The following is a 21,595-nucleotide window of genomic DNA, read 5'->3' as shown; positions in this document are numbered from 1 at the left end:
AGGGGTTGTTCTTCCTCGCCCCCTTGTTCTGATGTCATGCTTACTTCCTTTATATGTATTGTGTTTTTTTGTAGAACACTATGACTCTTGAAAAAGGAACCGATGCGGTTCCGAAACGCGTTGGGTCTTATTAAACTTTCTTATACCCTATTTCCATCATTTCTCTCTGGACCTGCGCCCCTTGATCCGTGATTTGTGGTGTTGGAGGTTTTTACATTGATTATTCCTTTGGGATAGCGGGAGTGGCTGCGGTCCTCTTCACACATGCTTTGATGAGTGTTGTGCCTCTATCTATAGCACAACCCCACCAGGTGAGAGTCTCCTGACACACTGATTCCTCCCTATTCTTGTATATCATTGATCCACGCTATGGAGCGCTGTCCCCTTGTATTTTATTTGTAGATCCTAGAGATGGCATGCACAGATACCAGACATTTCTGGCAGATCATGGGGATTTATTATACATGTTTAGGCTATGTTCCCAAACAGTATTTTTGCACAGTATTTTGCAACCAAAACCAGGAGTGGATTGAAAACACAGAAAGGCTATGCTTACACAATGTTGAAATTAAGAGGATGGCCTCCATTTAATGGCAAGTAAGGGACATTGTTTTAGAATAACGGCAGTTATTTACCATTAAATGGCGGCCATCCACTCAATTTCCAAAAAAGTGTGTGAACATAGCCTTTCTGTGTTTTCAATCCACTCCTGGTTTTGGTTGCAAAATACTGAACAGAAATACTGTGAGAACATTGACTTAAAATGGTAATACCACTTTGATGCTCACTACGATAGAAAGGTGTCAGAATACAAAGGATAATGCAGCATAATGTGTATGGGACAGCATAGTCAGAGACCAAAAAGGGAAATACCAGGATGGCCCCTTTAGTTTCACATTCTAACTCAGTTGTAGGTATTGCGACATGACAAGGGAAAACTAAACCCAGGCATCCACCCACGGACAGCCGTTTCAGGGTTTTGGCCCACATCAGTGTGGAGTAGGATTCTTGCTATCAGGGGCACAGTCCACATATTACATTACATTGCATTACATACATTAGCAAGGACACAGGAGACTCACTGTAGGAAAGGAAAAGCTGCTCCCCCTACTGGATCCTGGGCCCACTGTCCCAAGGCAGCAAAGTTCTGCTAAATACCTGTGAAGATATAAAACATGAACAAATGGTTGGTCAAAGCATTCAGATAAGATAAATGAAAAGAGCATGTAAGATTTCATGAACCATAAGAAAAACCTTCTGAGACACCTGATAAGTGCAGCTCCAGCCTGCGTAACAGATCTATGGTACACGCAGGATCCTATTTCTGTGGGTATGCCCCGCTAAAGTAAATAACATTATGAAAATGGGACCTAACTACCACCCTGAAGGGCTCCTTAAAGGGGTTATCCAGTGCTACAAAAACATGGCCACTTTCTTTCAAAGACAACACTACTCTTGTCTTCAGTTCAGGTGCGGTTTGCAATTAAGCTCTATTCACTTCAATGGAACTGAGCAGCAAAACCCCACCCAAGCTGGAGACAAGAGTAAGGCTGTCTCTGGAAGAAAGTGGCCATGTTTTTGTAGCGCTGGATAACCCCATTTAATCACCATAGTCAGACATGAGCTTATAATCAGACATGGATGAATTACACTAACAATAACAACAAGTTACCTCACAATAAAAAATTATAATAATAAAAATGATAAAGAAATGTAAGAATGCAGAACATATAAAAATGGAGGAACTTTTTTTTACTTACAGTCTTTACTTTAAATATACCAAACACACTAATAATTTACCTTAACTGACGTCCTAACTTCCTGAAGAGGAAGCTGATAGTGAGAAGGGATAGTGTACTCGGAGTTGATAAAACACACGCCCGATAATACTGCAGGTATTTTCTAAGCCCACTTTTAAATGCCTGCAAATACATAGATATACAATTTTAAGCGATTTACTTAAAGGGGTTGGCCTTTTTATGGTAAAATTGTTTTGTGTACAGTATTAGTAAGAGTAGTCACAGCACTAACTGATACAGCAGCTCCCTGTGTACCTAAAATCAGATTCCCCTCCTCCAGGCTGTGCTGCCCTGCCCTGTCTGTACATAAGATGACTGACATGGAGGAGTATGTGACCATGCTGCCCTGTCTGTACATAAGATGACTGACATGGAGGAGTATGTGACCATGCCCCACCCCCCAATGTCCACCATAGACATATGCAGGCTCAGTGGTGGAAACTGGAGGCAGGGCATGGTCACATGCTCCTCCATGTTGGCCATCTTATGGACAGAATTAGCACAGAGCAGGACATCACAGTCTGGAGAAGGGGAATCTGATCTTAGCTCTATGAGGTACACGGGGAACTGCTATCAGTAGGTGCTGTGAGTATACTTACTAATACTGTACACTGAACTATTTTACTATAAAAGTAGCCAACCCCTTTAATCAAATGAATTAATAAAAAAGGAGTTGAAGCAGAGAGAACTTTTTTTTTTATTCAGTGACCTGCATGTGATCATATTACCTGAAACACAAGGCCTTTATTTTGAGAGGATTCAAGACCAGTCTGCAGACAGAATTTGCTCAGTCTGGTGTAGTAAGTGCCATAGTCTCCCACTTGTGCCAACAGGTTGCCTATGTTTTCAGGGGACGTTCCAGAGACATAGATCCCCTGCTTAACCATGAAGGAATGACTAGACTGGAAATAAAGATAATATGGTCAGATGGTTGACTCTAGAATGCCTGTAGCCTTAACATGTTTCAAGGGGGTGGGGGTTAACACTTTTCTGGGAAGGTCTACATGGTAACTTAAGGTCCTTTTACATTAGCTGATTACTCAGCCACATGCCGCTGCAAACAAGCGGGATCAGCGCTCGTTCACAGTGCCTTTACATGGCAAGAGAAATCGGGTGGTTGGGCTGCAAAAAAGATCCATGTACCGTTTGTCCAGCCATGGAAACTGAGACCACAGATATATGTATATCTGTTGTCAGTTTCCAGATGACACAGCTGTCAGTTAGCCTTTATCGGTATCAGCCTCAGATACACAGTAAGATGTGCAGCCAAGGACAGTAAATTTTTGAGCATATTCTCAGCTGATTGCTGTCACTTTTACATGGGTAGATTATCAGCCGAAGATTGGCCCGTGTTAATAGCCCTTCACATTATACAGTATACTGGTGGGATCCAGCCATTTCTTTTGATGCCAACTGTCAAGGATTTAAAGTTGTTTTTTTGTATGCAGTTCCTGGTGTTTATCTCCTGCATGGACAACTTCCTGCATACTTGGTTACCCTGTCCTACACCTGATAGCTCCACTGCCCCCGGCTCTCCCCCCTTCCTTCCTATCTCAGGAAGAATCCTCTTTCACATGCTGGGTGGTGTAATGTCCAGTGTGTAGGGGAACATCGGAGCAATGTATCTGCAACAGATCTGTGTTGTGTTTGAAAACTGAGTAATTGCTGCAATACATTGGCATTTCCACCGGCAGGAAGCCCTGACGGCATCAAATCAAAAGATGCTATACAGTGCTGCACATAATGAATGAAAAATAATAAGTTTTGAGCTATGGTGTCATTCTTTGAAAAAAATTAACATTAAGACACATAAGTACTTTTCAGTATTTTTCATAGGCTCGAATAACCCTTTTAATGGTGATAGACTTACCTGGTTGAAAGAGAATGTTGCAGATACAACTCCAATGAGAACATTAAGCACATCCTTAAGCAGCTCTGATTCCGTAACCATCATATGCGCTGGAGACTGCATCACTGTATTACTGAGGATTTGTAGATTCCCTTCATAAATTTTATACATCTTGTCAAAAGCCTCTCTGCCTGCTTCAGTGAGGTAAGGATCTTCTCTTTTACCTGGAGGACTAGAACAGAAGTAATATATCTGTGCATCAATATACTGCAGCAGATTGTTTAGTACAGCATTTAAATCCAAGATGAAAGTTTAAAGCAAGATTTAATTTGCTTATAAAGAACTCTCAACAAAGCTTTTCCAATATATTTGGCAACTGCATAAAATGCACAGATGTAGAAGATCAGAAATGCTCCCATCTGAAATAAACAGTGTCTAGATGGTAAAGGGTGATTTATAATGTGTCAGTCTGCTCATGTGCATTTACAGACTACATAGGTAGCACAGTTTTACCGCCCTTGAGAAGCATGACTTGAAATCTGGAGCAAATTTAGACATGCCTAAACTTTGAAAGACAGTTTTAAAAATTAAACAAAAACACGAACATCGAAATACAAAATAGAGTACTACTTACAATCCTATTCTTTCCCAACAGCGACGTTTACTTGGACTATATGTGAGGACAGCTTCCCATAGGTCAATATCAGATGCGACGCTAGGCTCTGACTGAGAATCAGGAGTCATATTTGATGCAGACTGAAACCCTTCATCTTCAGACTGATCAATGCTCTGTGGAACCTACAGGGAAAACCATTGTGACACACGAGAGCAGATACATCTAACAACCACATTTTCAATGTTACAGCAGAGATGGGTAATAACTGCCTTTGGGATCCACAATAATGCTTAGAAGCTATTCATAATTTTTTAATGAGAGTGTCAGTCTATACTAACCTGGCCTTTACTAAATCAGCCCTGGGTGTAACCGAACTAATTCAAATGTTGGTTCACAGAGCAAACTGTCTCCCCTCCACCCATGGAATCGCATAACACAGGTTCCTATTACAGCTGTGTGTGAGGCCTAGGGTGGCAGAAGGGATTATGGATTATGCCATGCTGGATTCACACTTGACCCAACAGGGAAAAATTGGGGTCAGAGAAAACCCAGTTTTAAAGGGGAGGTCTGGAAAAAGTGCATAATTAGCCATGCTGTCAGGGCTGCGGGGGGGGGGGGGGGGGGTGCCTTTGTGACAATAATGTATACTGACCTGTGCCGCAGCTGCCAGTTCCCAGGCCACCCACTCTGTGACTTTTTCAAGTATATAAGACGTGTCCGGTGTTTTGCATACATTGGAGGATTAAATAGCTTAGGTCTAGTACCTGGCTTTGGACACTGTTCACCAAGAGCGTTAAGTGTGGTGGATTACCTATTGTTAGAAGAAAACAGTGAAAGTGGTGCAGAGCAAGTTGCTGGTAACCGGTAGCTGTGGCAGAGTAGGACAGGTAAATATACATTATTTACATGTCCCCCCCCCCCCCGCAGCCCTGGCAGCATGGCAAATTATGCATTTTTCCAGAACAACCCCTTTAAGCTATATGTTAGTTTTTGGCTTCTGTCAGGATGTTAAAGGAAAATTACTTTGAGTATTTGCAAATGCATCTTTTCTGTTCTTTGCTTTAGATTATGCAGCACATATATATGTATACATACTTTTATGGCTAATCCAGATAGGTCAGCACTGTCCGGTACTGGAGGCATGTCCAATTTAATATCTATATCATTTGTTCGTGTGTGCACAAGAGCGCCGAAAAGGGATACACGAGTTTCTTTGTCAAACTTGTCACTAGTGGAATAGTTCTGTGAAAAAAGGCCTATAGCTGAAAGACCAGTACCAGGTGAAGCTTCCATGATCTGAAGAGTAGAGTTGATAGTGTTGCTTATGTTGCACTCTTGGTAAGCCAAGAATGTGCTAATGTCAGCTTCAAAAACACTAACATCATAATAGTCATAGCCTTGATACTGTGACTTTCTGTCCACATATTTATTGTTCTTAAAGAGATCACGTTTTGGAGGAAGGACTTGTGGAGGACCTGTTCCTGCAAGATCTACTAAGAGCTCTAGTACAGCACAACAAGTTGTCAGATGTTCACCACTAAACGTTTCCACTTGTTCCAGCAACTCCTCTAGACGCTCTGCCTCAGGACTCATGCCATTGACACGGAGATTAAAAGACAGCATTAACATTTTATTTTTAACTGGCAATTTGGTCGTCTTTGACTGCAGCTTACGAGTCTCTTCTTGGTACAGGTGCGTGAAGAGTGCATCATAGGCCAACCGCTTGAGCAGCTTTTTGATTCTTTTCTTACTTTGGCCTCTAATACCTAGAGCAGCTTGCCATGGGAATCCTGTCAAGTGCAATTCGCACAGGTCACCAAAGAGCTGAGTTATACTACTCATCTTGATAGCTACTAGTTATTTCTCAGGAACAGAGTTTCATGTTAATGGATAATGTAAATTTCTACATCTGAAAAAAAAAACAAGGTCAACATTATTGAACTGCCACAAGTAAAAAATAAATGAAATATATGGAGAGAGGGATATCTGGCTATTCCCGTGTTTTGAGACTCGTAACTGAGGCTCCACGGACCCCTTTTTTGCATTTTTTACACACATACATATCTAGATATGTTACAGATCCCAGAAGTAACTTTTTATATTTTTAACATTTATAGTAGAATGTACATTATTCCTCATCTGCTGCAGAACATCATTAAAACGTAGTGTGGTGCCTTTGGCCCCGTCCTAAATTAGGACACAAATCTGACACAAAGAAACTAGAGGTACCACCCATGTAGCATCACACCTGTTTAGTAAAGTGACAACACAAGTAGTATTTACAGATGTTCCTATTAATAAGTATAACTAACTAGCACATACAGGTTACTTCTCTTTAAATCAGGTGTTAGCAGGATACAGCTAAGCTTGAACTAATGTGTAATGGCATTTTTCTAGAGAGTCTGGAGCCACCCTAAAAAGAGCATAACTAAGCACTCCACAATACAGAGGTATTATTGGGAAATCCCCCATGTAGCTGACAGTGCTGGGATAGTGTGCAGCGGGATCAGTTCCCTGAGAATAGCTTGCAGACTGAGTACCACAGAGCTCTACAGAGAGGAGACAGAGGATGCTGCTCTTCTCATTCCCCCCACAGCTCTGAGGCTTACCATAGGGCCTGTGACTAAAGAGAGGGTGTCCAATAATGATTATAAATATATAAATTATATATATATATATATATATATATATATATATATATATATATATATATAAATTACTCAGAGTCTGCAGTATACAGATTATTTATAATCTTTATATAATATATAAGGATTTATAATATTTCTATAAGAAAATTGCTCCCAGCAGTCAGTTATACAAGATGACACCTTGTCGCCTATGGGATAGATGTTAGAGGGGTCCAAGCACTGAATTGGGGGTCTGAGTGCTGGTGGGACCTGAGCAGCAGTCCAGTAGGTGCACCACTCTGCCTATAGAGCAGCAGGGTGCAGCCTTATCCCCACACTGGGCACTTGGGACCTGTGTTCTCGTGATCAGTGGGGCCCCCAGCTGTCAGGCTCCCTCACAGACCCTAGGGTAACCTCAGTAAGACCCTGTTCACTGCCCATCAAGTAACGCTGCAGCAACGAGCAGACATACAGAGCAGTAACAATAGCAGTGTAAATATATAGCACGCAATAGAGATAACAAGGGATGAAGCCGTGCCGATGGCGGAGAACATACATGCCCATCTCGGTACGGAGGTCTTTTTTTCCGTGAAAGATCCAATTTCATGTCAGCGGCATCTCCCGGGTACACGATCCACCGTCCCCGCCTCTGCTAATTCAGCCGCCGCGCTCCATTACATTCTACTTCCGGTATCTGTCAGCGGGCTGCAGGGCACTTCCGGGAACAGTCTGGTTGCCCGGTAACTGAAGTAACGCCACATCTCGGCCAATAGCATCTAGTTCCTCTGTAATGTTGTGGAAATGACAGCTTGTACTTGTACCGGGCAGGAACAAAGCTCTCTCACAACGTTCCGGTTCCCTATAGGAATCTTTCCATAACAAATGTTCCATATCTAATAGGTTGGAAAAGAAGTCTGCCATTTCTTCCTAGTGTCCGTTCCTATTTCCTAGATTTTAACAATTTCTATTCTCCCTCGTGCAGCTCATCCACAGATGCACTATAGTGCTCCAGTACACATCTGTCTACCCTCTTAACGGAGTATCTGTGTATACCATGTGCTACAGCAGTACTTCTCAATCCCAGTCCTCACAAACAGGTCATATTTTGAGGATTTCCTTAGTATTTCACAGGTGATATAATTATACTCAGTGCATCAGGTATTATCACAGGTGATCTTTGTATGGGAAATCCTCAAAACATGTAGGTGAGGCCTGAGGACTGGAATTGAGAAGCACTGTGCTACAGTGTTAGCAGCTACCATCTTTCTGGAAATGTGGTGCCTTTCTCATAATGTTTTATTGCACACATCCTTATGAACTGATGGCATTGTTCTAGGACACAGGTGTCAAACTCAGACCCTCCAGCCAGGGCCGGCTCCAGCTTTTTGTGGGCCCTTGGGCGACAGAGCCTCGGCGGGCCCCTTTGAGGAGCAAATCATGGAGAGACAGGCGAGGAAAGATTTGCAGCAGAAGAAACATGCGGCTGCTGCATATCTTTCTCCTCCTGTATCTCCTGATCTCTGCAGTAGTCAGGACTCTGGAGGAGTTAGACACAGTGACAGGAATATATATATATATATATATATATATATCATGCTGGTGCTGCTAGTTCTCTAGTATACAGCTCCTTCTGTGTGTGTTTGTGTGTGTGTGTGTGTGTGTGTGTGTGTGTATATACATACACACACACAGAGCAGGAGCTGTATACTAGAGAACTAGCAGCACCAGCATTATATATATATATATATATATATATATATATTTATTTATAATATGAACATGGTGAGACCTCTAGTTCTCCTATATTCAGGCCCTGCAGTGATATACAGTGTATATATATATATATATATATATATATACACACACACACTGTATATCACTGCAGGGCCTGAATATAGGAGAACTAGAGGTCTCACCATGTTCATATGATAGATAGGAGATAGGGAAATAGATAGATAGATAGATAGATAGATAGATAGATAGATAGATAGATAGGAGATAGATAGATAGGAGATAGATAGATAGATAGATAGATAGATAGATAGATAGGAGATAGATAGATAGATAGATAGATAGATAGATAGATAGATAGGAGATAGATAGATAGGAGATAGATAGATAGATAGATAGATAGATAGATAGGAGATAGATAGATAGGAGAGATAGATAGGAGATAGATAGATAGGAGATAGATAGATAGGAGATAGATAGATAGGAGATAGATAGATAGGAGATAGATAGATAGGAGATAGATAGGTAGGAGATAGATAGGAGATAGATAGATAGATAGGAGATAGATAGATAGATAGATAGTAGATAGATAGATAGATAGGAGATAGATAGATAGATAGATAGATAGATAGATAGATAGGAGATAGATAGATAGGAGATAGATAGGTAGGAGATAGATAGATAGGAGATAGATAGATAGGAGATAGATAGATAGATAGATAGATAGATAGATAGATAGGAGATAGATAGATAGGAGATAGATAGGTAGGAGATAGATAGGAGATAGATAGATAGATAGATAGATAGGAGATAGATAGATAGATAGATAGATAGATAGATAGGAGATAGATAGATAGGAGATAGATAGATAGATAGATAGATAGATAGATAGATAGATAGGAGATAGATAGATAGATAGATAGATAGATAGGAGATAGATAGATAGGAGATAGATAGGTAGGAGATAGATAGGAGATAGATAGATAGGAGATAGATAGATAGATAGATAGATAGGAGATAGATAGATAGGAGATAGATAGGTAGGAGATAGATAGATAGATAGGTAGGAGATAGATAGGAGATAGATAGATAGATAGATAGATAGATAGATAGGAGATAGATAGATAGATAGATAGATAGATACAGATATCTAGTTGTTTTGTGTATAGAGGTCCTGCTGTAATATATATATATATATATATACTGCTGTAATAGATATATATATATTACAGCAGGACCTCTATACACAAAACAAGTAGAAGAACCAGCACATACAGGACACTTAGTTTGCAGAGCCTACCTGCTGCCCTCAGGTCATGTGTCCGATCACATGACCCGTGACATCATCAAAGGTCCTTCAGACTCACAGGTCCTCTTTCCTACTCGGCTGTAGGGAAGATTTGTGATGGAAGACAGGTGCTCGGGGGCCCCAGTATGTATCGGCGGGCCCCTAACTGTCACATGCGGCCTCTAGGGGCCCAGTCCCCTTTGTTACTACACTTTTTTTTCTTTTTTACTAACAAAAAAATGTAGTAACAAACGGGAGTGGGCCCCTAGAGGAGCTGGGGGCCCCGGCATTTGCCCTACTTAGCCGGGTGCTGACGCCGGCCCTGCCTCCAGCAATTACAGAACTACAATTCCCACCATGCCCGGACAGCTAAAGCTTTGGCTGTCTGGGCATGATGTGAATTGTAGTTTTGTAACAGCTGGAGGGTTGACATCTGTGCTCTAGGAGATCCCCTTACTTATTTATAATAAGTGTGGGTCCAACACTTACTTGAAAACAAACTACAAAATGCTGCAATGATAGTATCAAGGAGGTGGGCACTAGGGTGCCCTGTGCCCTAAGACCACTACTGCTCTCCATGCTGTGTGTCCACCATGGTGTGTCTGTCTTTCAATAAAGCTTGGGCCTGCGATTTCTCCATCCTTTCCCACCAATAATTGGCCTGTTCTGCTTCATAGACATGTGACACTTTACTAGAATGTTATTGTAACGTGTAGGCCTGCAGCCATCTACTATGTGTTGCTTAGCTGAGAAAAAAGTAATTTATTGCCTGATTTTCTCAGCCTGCACTCACAGATTCTTTTGCCCATTTGAGCAACGGACTTATTGAAATATATTTCAGGGCTTTCTGCAGCCACATCTAAGGGCCTATTCACACATCCATAGTTATGTCCACAATTGCAGACAGAACATAGGACAAGAGATGAGCGAACCTCTAGCATGCTCGAGCTCATCCAAACCCGATTGTTCGGTATTTGATTAGCTGGGGCTGCTGAACTTGGATAAAGCTCTAAGGTTGTCTGGAAGAAATGGATACAGCCATTTACTATATCCATGTTTTCCACATAGCCTTAGGGCTTTATCCAACTTCAGCAGCCACCGCTAATCAAATGCCGATCGATCGGGTTCGGATGGACTCGAGCATGCTCGTGGGTCGCTCAAATCTACATAGGACCAATAGATTTCAAGGGGCCCGTTCACATGGCCATAGTGCACACCCGACTTTGTGACACAGATTACTAGCTTCTATGTAGTGGTCCGAGAAGTACAGGAGCACTACTGATGCATATTTGTATCGCAGTTCGCGGTTGCAGATTGCAGTACTGACATTTGAATGTGGCCTGAGACTATGTTAAAATATGTAACTTCTAGCAGGCGTACCATCAGGCACAACGGCCTGGAAAGGGACTGCTCATGAGAACTTTCATGCGTGCTTGCAGTAAAGCAATCCCACTGAAGAGTCAAGTAACAGAAGCTGTGTGTCGACATCTCGCTGATCAGCCACTAATCGTTTTTGCCCAGAAAACCCCTTTAATTTACAGTCAAAGGATAGAAATGCAACATTGTCATACTGGTGGGAGACAGTGTAGTAATTAATTTACTCCATTTCAAAACTATATAAAACAGATTTTTTTAATAAAGTAGTATCATAAAAATGCATATGAGGGAATCTATTTTTGTTCAATTGTTTGAATTATACTTTTCTTTCTTCGTTTCTCCATATTTTCTCAATTTCCACATATCCAATAATAAATGTCTTCATTCACAGAGATTAATATTTGTCTTCTGACCAAATCTATTGTCATTGCGTCAGCATTTCTGTTCAATTGTTCTTTCTTCTACTTTGCTAATGGTAAAAAAGAAAAATATAATTATATGTTTGCAGTACTAGTTCTTAATAATTTCAGAAGCTGTCATTTAATAAGCGTTAATGCATTTTTATCACGATTCTAACAATTTTGCTGCAAATGTTGCAATAATTTTGAAGTACAATTTACAGCAAAACAGTGTCAAAATCACTAGAAAAATGCATAACTAACACTAACTAAATGCCTAATATGGTTTCAAACACAGTATTTTTGGGCCCCATTTTAAAGCGACTCTGTACCCACAATCTGCCCCCCCCCCCCCCAAACCACTTGTACCTTCAGATAGCTGCTTTTAATCCAAGATCTGTCCTGGGGTCCGTTCGGCAGGTGAAGCAGTTATTGTCCTAAAAAACAACTTTTAAATTTGCAGCCCCATGGCTTAGAATATCTGTGCCCTAACTTTGCACCACCCTCTTCATCATTAAGAATGCCAATGAAACATTTTCTCCTGTCTGAACACTGCACAGGTGCTTAAACGATCCTGCCCATGTGCCGTGCTGACACAGGTGAGGAATAGGAGACAATCTGCCTGGAGCATTCCTAATGATGAGGAAGGCAGGGAGAAGGGACAGAGAGGGTGTGCCAGCCTAATGCATATACAATCTAGGCCACGCCTGTTGGGCACGGAGCTGCAAGTTTAAAAGTTGTTTTTAGGACAATAACTGCATCACCTGCCAAATGGACCCCAGGACAGATCTTGGATTAAAAGCAGCTATCTGAAGGTACAAGCTGTTTGGGGGGGGGGGTTCAGATTGTGGGTACAGAGTCGCTTTAAATTTAATTTTGGCCAGTATTTTTATGAAAACCAGAAAAATCTGGGGACCACAATGATACTCGCTGTATGTGCCCAAAGTCATTCCCTTCTGCAGCTGTATGATTCAGACAACTCCATGTGTGGACTTTAAGATCAACTAACTGTTTATTGTTATTGTCTATAGTTTTTTTGTTTAGTATTGTTTTGTTGCAGTCATTTTTTTCTTATATTTTGATTCTAAAAATTTTAACTATATTTTATTTCATAATTCATTATCATGTCTGATTAGTGTTTTCTATGTTATTTTCATTTTTTTTCCCTCCTCACCTTTCAAGAGCCATTTCACTTTTATTTTATCACCTACAAGGCTGGTTGGGGCTTTTTTTGCACCACAATCTCTAGTTATTATAATTATATATTTAATATTTTGTAAATATTTTTCTATTTTTTTTTAATGATAAATAATGTGACGAAAAAAAATCTACATTCTTTTAGTTTATGCCATTCACTGCGCAAGAATAGTATTGTTATAGCTTAATAGGTCGAACAATTGTGAAAGCTACAATATATATGTTATGTTTATTTATTTTTATGTGTTTTATATATAAAATGGTAAAGGGTGGTGATTTCAACTTTTATTCGAGGAATATATATTTTTTAAGAACCATAGCACAAATTTTTTCCCCTTGCTGTGTATTGTGGGGGGAAAACTACAATTCATCATGCAGACAAAACAAGCCCTTATTTGGCTACCTGGATTGAAAAAAAAAACTTATGGGTTTCATAATGTTGAGATAAATGAAAAAAAAAAAAAAAAAAATCACTGCGTCTAAGGGATTTTCCCACTAACAATATTTTTCATTTTTCTATTGACAGGCTAGATACAGAATGTGTGTGTGATCAATGGTAGTCTGACTGACAGGATCCACACCAATCAACAAAATGGCAACAACTCCCCTTTAAAAATTGAGTGGTATTGCATCTATGGGACTGATTGAGATAGTGAATTCTGTTACTGACAGCCAAGCACTAAGTAAAGCCAAAAAGCATGTGCTCTCTATAAAGCCACAAGTGGAAAATGAATGAGGACCTTAAAGGACAACTCCGGGGAAAAATTTTTTTGGCTTATTTAACACACATTACAAAGTTATATAACTTTGTAATGTGGTTAAATACCCGGTCTGGCCCCCTTCCCCCACTTTCCGACCCCCCACCCCGGAAGTTAAAGAATATATACATTACCTATTACGGTCGTCACGGTCCTCTTCTCTGGTGTCGGGTGATGTCAGAGCTGGGGGCGGTCCGGGTCTTCTTCCTCCTCGGCGTCTTCATTGAGAGTGAATGGGAGAGAAAAGGCTGCTGGTGCACATGCGCACCAGCAGCCTTTTCATTGGCTGGAGCGCATCACATGGCTTCCAGCTTGCTCAGCCCTGATTGGCTGAGCTTGCTGGAAGCCATGTGATGCGCTCCAGCCAATGAAAAGGCTGCCGGTGCGCAAGCACACTGGCAGCCTTTTCTCTCTCATGGACCCGGAAGCAAGAGACATGGCTGGACGGCGGACGCAGGTGACGGTGAGGCGGACGGCGGGCGAATGGAGTGGCGATCGTCACCGGAGGGATGGTGAGTATGGTGTCTGTGTGTGTCTGTGTTTTTTTTTTGGGGGGGGGGGTCCCGCCGGAGTTGTCCTTTAAGAATACATACTATTAATGTCATCGTCTCACATGGATCTAAAACATATAAGCATGTCTAATAAGTATCATAGGACTGCATTTCCACTTAAAATTGTCACGTGAGAAATCACACCAAAATCTGCTACCCATGGTCTATTGGTGTATTCCCATGTGATCTATTGATCCATGTATGTGTTTTCAAATATTCAGTATAAAGTGTCAAAAAATTTTCCCCTCTTTCCTATTTACATAAATACTAAATATTTAGTTCAAAGCAGAGACCATTTCCCATCCCCCCAAAAATGTCAATTGGACAAGGACTCTTCCTATTCTGGGTTTGTTTTCTGAGCCAACACTTTTCTTTTCTTTTTGCACATATTAAATTAAATGGCGAGACAGGCATACCAAGACACTGCAGCATCTTCCATTTTGTCTGCATGACAGTAAGCTCCTGTGTTAAGCTTTGTACGCATTCTTTATCAGGAGGTATGTAAGGTCCAAAGAACATTGAAGCACAGTTTACCAGGATGTTAGCCAAAGCTTTAGTGATTTCCTTTTCTTTTTCCTATTCAAACAGAGAAAAATATTTAACAAAAAAAAGTACATATTAGGCCAGTTTTAGACAAGTGAACAAGTGTAATACAGGATCTGAGATGTCTTCATTTTGGGTCATGAAAAGTTATTTTGCATGACATCTCTAAATATGTTTATCAGTGAAAAGGCCATACTTACTGATGGAACGGAAAGTTAATACCACATCACAGCAGAATACAGACAAGTCACAATGCTCTATGAGAGTGTTCACATGCTCAACAACATGCACTTTCATACTTATCATCCACGAGAAGCAGTGGATGCTTTATATTTGATCTGCACAATGGTATATTTTATATAGGGTGCCACTCAAACCATTATGTGTAGTGTATTATGCTGGCTGAGTCTATTGGTCACAGGGGCAAAACACTTTTGATTCACTGCATTAGAAGTATGGCCGTTTTCAGTGATAAATCTGATCCCTTTTAGTGACTTGCACGGAACATGTTCAAACATATTGAAGTTAGTATTATCGTATGGCACTGCTGTGACACCAAATGACATCATGTTTCAGCTTACCGAAACCACAGCAAGTACTGCTCCATCAGCTAGACCCTGCAGTAGACTGGTCAGCAAAGCTATATCCTTAGTACCAACACTTCCTTTGCTTTCAACAGCTAATATAATAAGGTCAGGCTGGTAGGAATAAGCCAGTGGAAGTACAAATCGAAATAGTGCATAGAAGAAGCTGCTACTTTCATGGGAACTCTGAAAAAAGCCAAATAACAGAAAAAGAAAGTTTTATTCAATAGTTTACACAGAGTTGCAGACAAAGTGAGCGAGCCATTTGGGATTATCTGGATTTCTGCACTGATCGCTAATAAAATGTGGTCTCATTGGTATCGAAGTCAAAGTTATCAAACACATTTAACTGGACTTGTAACAAACAAGCACTACTATTGATATAAGGACTGCTTTGTCCATGAGGCAGATTAAAGTTCTAAAGTTCCTATTTCACAGGCCGACTTGAGGAGCAAACGAGCGCTCTCAGCGCTCGTTTGCTCCTCGTTCCCCACTCACTGCCGCCGCTATTCCACGCGGCAGCAGCAAGCGGGTGAGTCCGGGGAGGCCCGGGGGAGCTGCGGTAGGGGCTGCCCGGGTGATCGCTAGATCGTCCAGGCAGCCCATAGCATACAGCAGCGTCTGCTGCCGACGCTCCTATTCCACGGAGCGACGGCAGCAGATCGTTGCTGTATCAGTCGACATGACCGATGTCGGCTGATCGTTGCCTTTTATTCCACAGGACGATTATCGTCCGTAACGGGCCTTTACGAGGCGCACTTGTACAGCTGCAGGGGATGGCAATTTAGCCTCCAGCCAGTAGTGCAGCACACACTTCTGCCTTCATTGTCATTGTACATTGTACATTGCAGTTTTGTAGTGATATCTCACCACTAGGTCCAAAACTAAACTGAGGCTCCCTGTTTCTTTCTGTGATAATAAGGGTATTTGTGTGTGTTTCTGCAAAGTGTCTTGGCAATGACAGCACGCTTAGCCAATCACTGAGATTGGACAGCACCACAGCCACTGATTGGCTGAATGGGCTGTCACTGCTGAAACAAGAAGTGGCAGTGGCATCCTTAAGTTGGGGGACCCATAGACACCACAGGACAACACAGGGGGAGCACAGCTAGGTAAGAATAGCTTATCTATTTAATTTTCTTCTTTAACTGCAGCACTATATAAAAGGTTTTCTCACACTGAAGTCCCCCTTTAGGAAGACACACACTGGTCGGTGTCAGTGCTGAGTGTCTGCACACTGTCGATCAGTGACTGATGGGCAATCCATCAGTTTAGTTTGCCTGGAAAACCCCTTTAAGGACCATGATAAAAATGTCAAAGTATTTGTAATCAGATATTAAAATGTTCCCTTTTACTTACTTCCTTCCACTTGAGAAAAGTCTGATACTGTGAATGAGTCCTCTCATGCGTTTTGTCTCCAGATATTGTAATACACATAATTTTCCTGTAAGGTGAAAAGCAATGTAGCAAGTTTAAATAGGGAGGAAATACATTTTCAAGCATTAATCCTTAAAACCTTTCACTTTAAAATGTATAAATCAGTTTTCTCGTCTTTTTCAAAAACAATGACAATACAAAACTGTATAATATTACATACCATAATGATAAATGTTCTTTGTTCAAAAGATCACTTACCCATCATCTGTTTTTAGAGGTTCAATATCCACATCCCCAATAATGATGCAGAAAACCCTGTACACAATAGAAATATTAGTATGACTATTTTGCAGATTTTGTTCCATACAGCTTCAGTATAAAAATTGAATTTCTTGTTTGTATCCAATATTTTACAGTCTATAGCGTACAATATGAGTTAATAGGTTGTGAGTTAACCATTCATTTAAAATGAAACAGTGACCTAGGATGTACATAACTAGTCACATGTGCATATAGTTTATGTTGCAATGAGCGAAACAGTACCTTTATTTAGCATCTCTGTTGAAGTTATAGTGGAAAAATTATCTTTTATTACTGTCATGAAGGGTCAAAGAGGCCAGTGACATATGAAGAGTCAAAGAGGCTTTCCTAAGCTCCTGATCAGCTGTAAGATGTAACACCTCCTTGCGCCCACCTCCAATACCTAAGCCTGCTTGGGAACACCTCTTTGATTCCTGGTACCAGAAGATAAAAGCATTTTTCTACGCATGTGAAAATCTCCGCTGGTCCCATAGGCTTCATTCTATGGTTTGCCAGAATCCGCCGTCCGCCCAAAGAAGGAAGCCGCTCATTCTTCGGGCAGACGGCAGAATCTGGCAAACCATAAAACAAAGCCTATGGGACCAACAGAGATGCGCGAGGGATTCCGTGCTGTGCACATACCCTCAACTCTAAGTCCCCCTTCACATGTCTAGAAAATCTGCCTGCATTTCTTATCAGGATTTCCAGACCCATAGAGTTACATTAGTTATGGACACATTTCAGGATTTTTCCTGAAGGAGGTCCATTTCGGCCCCCCCACCCCCAGACGGTGCTGGCTCCAGGCTCTCCCCTGAGACGTCAGTGGTGCTGGATCCCAGATTACTGTCAGGAAATCATGATGCTTTCCTGAAACATTGTCAGACTCTTAATATTGTGTCATTACAGCTCACACCAGACTGGTGGATAATATGGCAGTACATACACTTGTAAATTAGAAAATTTATAATCACGCTCAGATTTACAGAGGTGTAACTATAATTTTTTTTATTATTATTAAAACATTTAAAGACTACCTTTCATTAAAATAAACGTCAGAGAGACGTTCAGACCCTGACCGACTAGTAGCATGGGAAGGAAGACTACTGTGACACAGAGCCTGGAGTGATTGCACTGCATGCAGACTTCTCCCAGTTTGTTCTCCTGATCGGTCGCAGTCTGAGCAATGAAACCATAACAGAAAGTTGAGAAGTTTCTGTTGTATATAAAATACTAGAATATACTTATATCTGCACAAAGTCATCACAAGTGCCATGGATTTCATGTGCATCGACTGGTCTAAGTCAAAACAAGAATCTTACTGGCAAAGCTTTATTAATAAGCGATACTGATCATATTTTTAATCTATTTAGGACCTGATCTGATCCCATCTTTAAAAGTCCATGAAAGTCCTGTTATAAACTCATATGATGCATCCAAATCAATCTTGAGCACTAAATATATGTACCCTATAGTATGCCTCAATGCAGCCATTTGAAGAGTGTAAACATACCTTTCACAGCCCAAACGTAAAACTTGCTGAACTGCAACTGCAGCAGAAAGAGAAGTGTTTGGCGATAAGGTAATACAGTTCCTTGTCTGAGAAAATAAAAAAAAAGAGATTTTACATAATCTTTTGTGTCATGTTACTTTACTGCTCCATTAACAGAACTGCCTCACAATTAAATAATAATTTAGGCTAGGTTCACACTATCTAAAAATAACGGCTGTATTTTATAACAGCCATTGTGCAAACAACGGCTGTTATTTCACAAATAACGACCGATGTTTGCACAACAACGTTCTTTGGTTATGAAATGTGGCCGTTGTTTTTACATAGTGTGCACTTGGCCTTAAAGGAGAACTCCAGGTAGAGGTAAAAAAAAAAAAAAAAAAAAAAAAAAATTTAACCTTCTGCAGAAGCAAATAGCATTACTTACCTATCTATCCCAGTTTTTAAACTCCCCAAAATCCATTTATTTTAGGGTTTTTTGTTCGGTATTGTGTGGTTGTACTTCCTGGTTGAGAAGTTGTACACAGCACTACAGGTTCCAGAGCGCATTGCTTTCCCTCAGCTGTTCAGTCCTCCACCCTGCCCATTCTTCACCCTAAGCTATTGCAGAACATCTAGGCTGTGTTCACACATTGCAGTTTCATTGTGTTACTGAATTATTTGCAGTACTTTATCATTTCATTGTGTTCCCACCCACACAGCACGCTGTATTCTTTACCTGTAACACCACACAGCACGCTGTATTCTCTACCTGTAACACCACACAGCACACTGTGTTCTCTACCTGTAACACCACACAGCACACTGTATTCTCTACCTGTAACACCACACAGCACACTGTATTCTCTACCTGTAACACCACACAGCACGCTGTATTCTCTACCTGTAACACCACACAGCACACTGTATTCTCTACCTGTGACACCACACAGCACACTGTATTCTCTACCTGTAACACCACACAGCACGCTGTATTCTCTACCTGTAACACCACACAGCACACTGTATTCTCTACCTGTAACACCACACAGCACGCTGTGTTCTCTACCTGTAACACCACACAGCACGCTGTATTCTCTACCTGTAACACCACACAGCACACTGTATTCTCTACCTGTAACACCACACAGCACACTGTATTCTCTACCTGTAACACCACACAGCACACTGTGTTCTCTACCTGTAACACCACACAGCACACTGTGTTCTCTACCTGTAACACCACACAGCACGCTGTGTTCTCTACCTGTAACACCACACAGCTCTGTATTCTCTACCTGTAACACCACACAGCACACTGTATTCTCTACCTGTAACACCACACAGCACACTGTATTCTCTACCTGTAACACCACACAGTACACTGTATTCTCTACCTGTAACACAACACAGTACACTGTATTCTCTACCTGTAACACCACACAACACACTGTATTCTCTACATGTAACACCACACAGCACACTGTATTCTCTACCTGTAACACCACACAGCACGCTGTGTTCTCTACCTGTAACAGCACACAGCACGCTGTATTCTCTACCTGTAACACCACACATCACACTGTATTCTCTACCTGTAACACCACACAGCACACTGTATTCTCTACCTGTAACACCACACAGTACACTGTATTCTCTACCTGTAACACAACACAGTACACTGTATTCTCTACCTGTAACACCACACAACACACTGTATTCTCTACATGTAACACAGATATTGGAATAAAGTAATTTTAAATTTTTTTTTTCTTTTCATCTCATCGCACATATTATCAAGCATCTTTTATCTTTGAGGTTGAGCCCCACAATAAGGACGTATGCCTTGTTTTGTTGTGCAGGTAGGATTGGCAGTGTCGGCTCTGATCCTCTGTGCTATTTAGCATCATTTCATTGTATTACTGCATCATTTTTATAAGTACTGTTGCAGACTTTTGCACCAGCATCAGCAAAGTTGCAACAGCCAATGGCACATGACACGTGAGGTAGCAGTAAAAGCAGTACAATAGCATTTGTTTTAACCCCTTAATGACAGAGGCAATTTTCACTTTTGCATTTTTGTTTTTTCCTCTTCGTGTTTAAAAGGCCATAGCACTTGTATTTTTCACCCCTACAGACCCACATGAGCCCTTATTTTTTGCGCCACTAATTTTACTTTGCAATGGCAGATATAATTTTTGCATAAAATACGCTGCAAAACCCGAAAACAAATTATATGCGCTGTAAAATTGAAATGAAAACACAATTTCTTTTATTTGGGGGGGGTTCGTTTTTATGCCGTTCGTCCTATGGTAAAACTGACATGTTATATATGTTCATCAAGTAGGTACGATTAAAATGATATTCAACTTGCATAACTTTTATATTATTTGATGGCTTTAAAAAAAAAAAAAAACACTTTTCAAGAAAATATATGTTCCTTAAAATTGCTCTATTCCCATGCTTATAACGCTTTTATCCTTTTGGTCTATGGCAGTGCTTCTCAAACAGTGAGGCGCCCCCTAGTTGTTGGTGAGGCCCAGCTGGGGAGCCAGTTCTCCCAAAGTAACTATAATCTACACAGTCCTTTTGCTGTTTGCAGAAATCTTGATTTTAGCAACATTATTAATTTATTTTGTACTTAATTTATTACTATATAGAGCTTGGGAGATGGGTGAAAGGAGCCCTAGCATTATTTTCAGCTTTTAAATGGACTTTTACCACAAAGAGTGAGGCCCAGGCACCCTCTTGGTCAGTCTGGTGAGGCCCAGGCATTGCCTTGGTCTATTGGGTGAGGCTCCAGTAGAAAAAGTTTGAGAAGCGCTGGTCTATGGGGCTGTGTAAGGTATCATTTTTTGCACCATGATCTGTACTTTCTATTGGTACTTTGATTGCGTATATGCAACTTTGTGATTGCTTTTTATTACAATTTTTCAATTTTACACTTTGGCGTGTATTTGTGCTTACACCGTTTACTATGCGAGATCAGGAATGGGATAATTTAATTCGATACCAAATATATTTATTTTTTTTATTTATAAAATGGGAAAAGGGGGTCATTCCAAAGCGGAGGTAAGGGCCCGTAAGCAGAAGGGACCCCCTCCGCAATCG

General features: G+C 40.9%; 2 protein-coding genes across 2 annotated transcripts in view; both read right to left on the bottom strand.

Moving 5' to 3' along the window:
* The window catches only part of TUBGCP6 (tubulin gamma complex component 6), a 34,345-nt gene extending 26,727 nt beyond the window's left edge, over positions 1-7,618 (bottom strand). Inside the window, exons 1-7 of the mRNA XM_069976821.1 lie at positions 7,448-7,618; positions 5,360-6,173; positions 4,283-4,446; positions 3,670-3,880; positions 2,528-2,701; positions 1,801-1,922; positions 1,083-1,158 (exon numbers count right to left, since the gene is read on the bottom strand). Of these exons, the coding sequence (XP_069832922.1) occupies positions 1,083-1,158; positions 1,801-1,922; positions 2,528-2,701; positions 3,670-3,880; positions 4,283-4,446; positions 5,360-6,106 (1,494 nt within the window). The 5' untranslated portion in view covers positions 6,107-6,173; positions 7,448-7,618. The remainder of the gene's footprint in view (positions 1-1,082; positions 1,159-1,800; positions 1,923-2,527; positions 2,702-3,669; positions 3,881-4,282; positions 4,447-5,359; positions 6,174-7,447) is intronic.
* A 3,906-nt stretch (positions 7,619-11,524) lies between these two features.
* HDAC10 (histone deacetylase 10) overlaps positions 11,525-21,595 on the bottom strand; it is a 55,485-nt gene continuing 45,414 nt past the window's right edge. Inside the window, exons 16-21 of the mRNA XM_069976810.1 lie at positions 18,506-18,591; positions 16,954-17,010; positions 16,678-16,762; positions 15,316-15,504; positions 14,608-14,767; positions 11,525-11,756 (exon numbers count right to left, since the gene is read on the bottom strand). Of these exons, the coding sequence (XP_069832911.1) occupies positions 11,749-11,756; positions 14,608-14,767; positions 15,316-15,504; positions 16,678-16,762; positions 16,954-17,010; positions 18,506-18,591 (585 nt within the window). The 3' untranslated portion in view covers positions 11,525-11,748. The remainder of the gene's footprint in view (positions 11,757-14,607; positions 14,768-15,315; positions 15,505-16,677; positions 16,763-16,953; positions 17,011-18,505; positions 18,592-21,595) is intronic.

This window comes from Dendropsophus ebraccatus, chromosome 1 (assembly GCF_027789765.1).
Source record: "Dendropsophus ebraccatus isolate aDenEbr1 chromosome 1, aDenEbr1.pat, whole genome shotgun sequence".
Classification (NCBI taxonomy): Eukaryota; Metazoa; Chordata; class Amphibia; order Anura; family Hylidae; genus Dendropsophus; species Dendropsophus ebraccatus.
The sequence above is the reverse complement of the archived record's forward strand: the minus strand, read 5'-3'. Positions and strand labels throughout refer to the sequence as shown.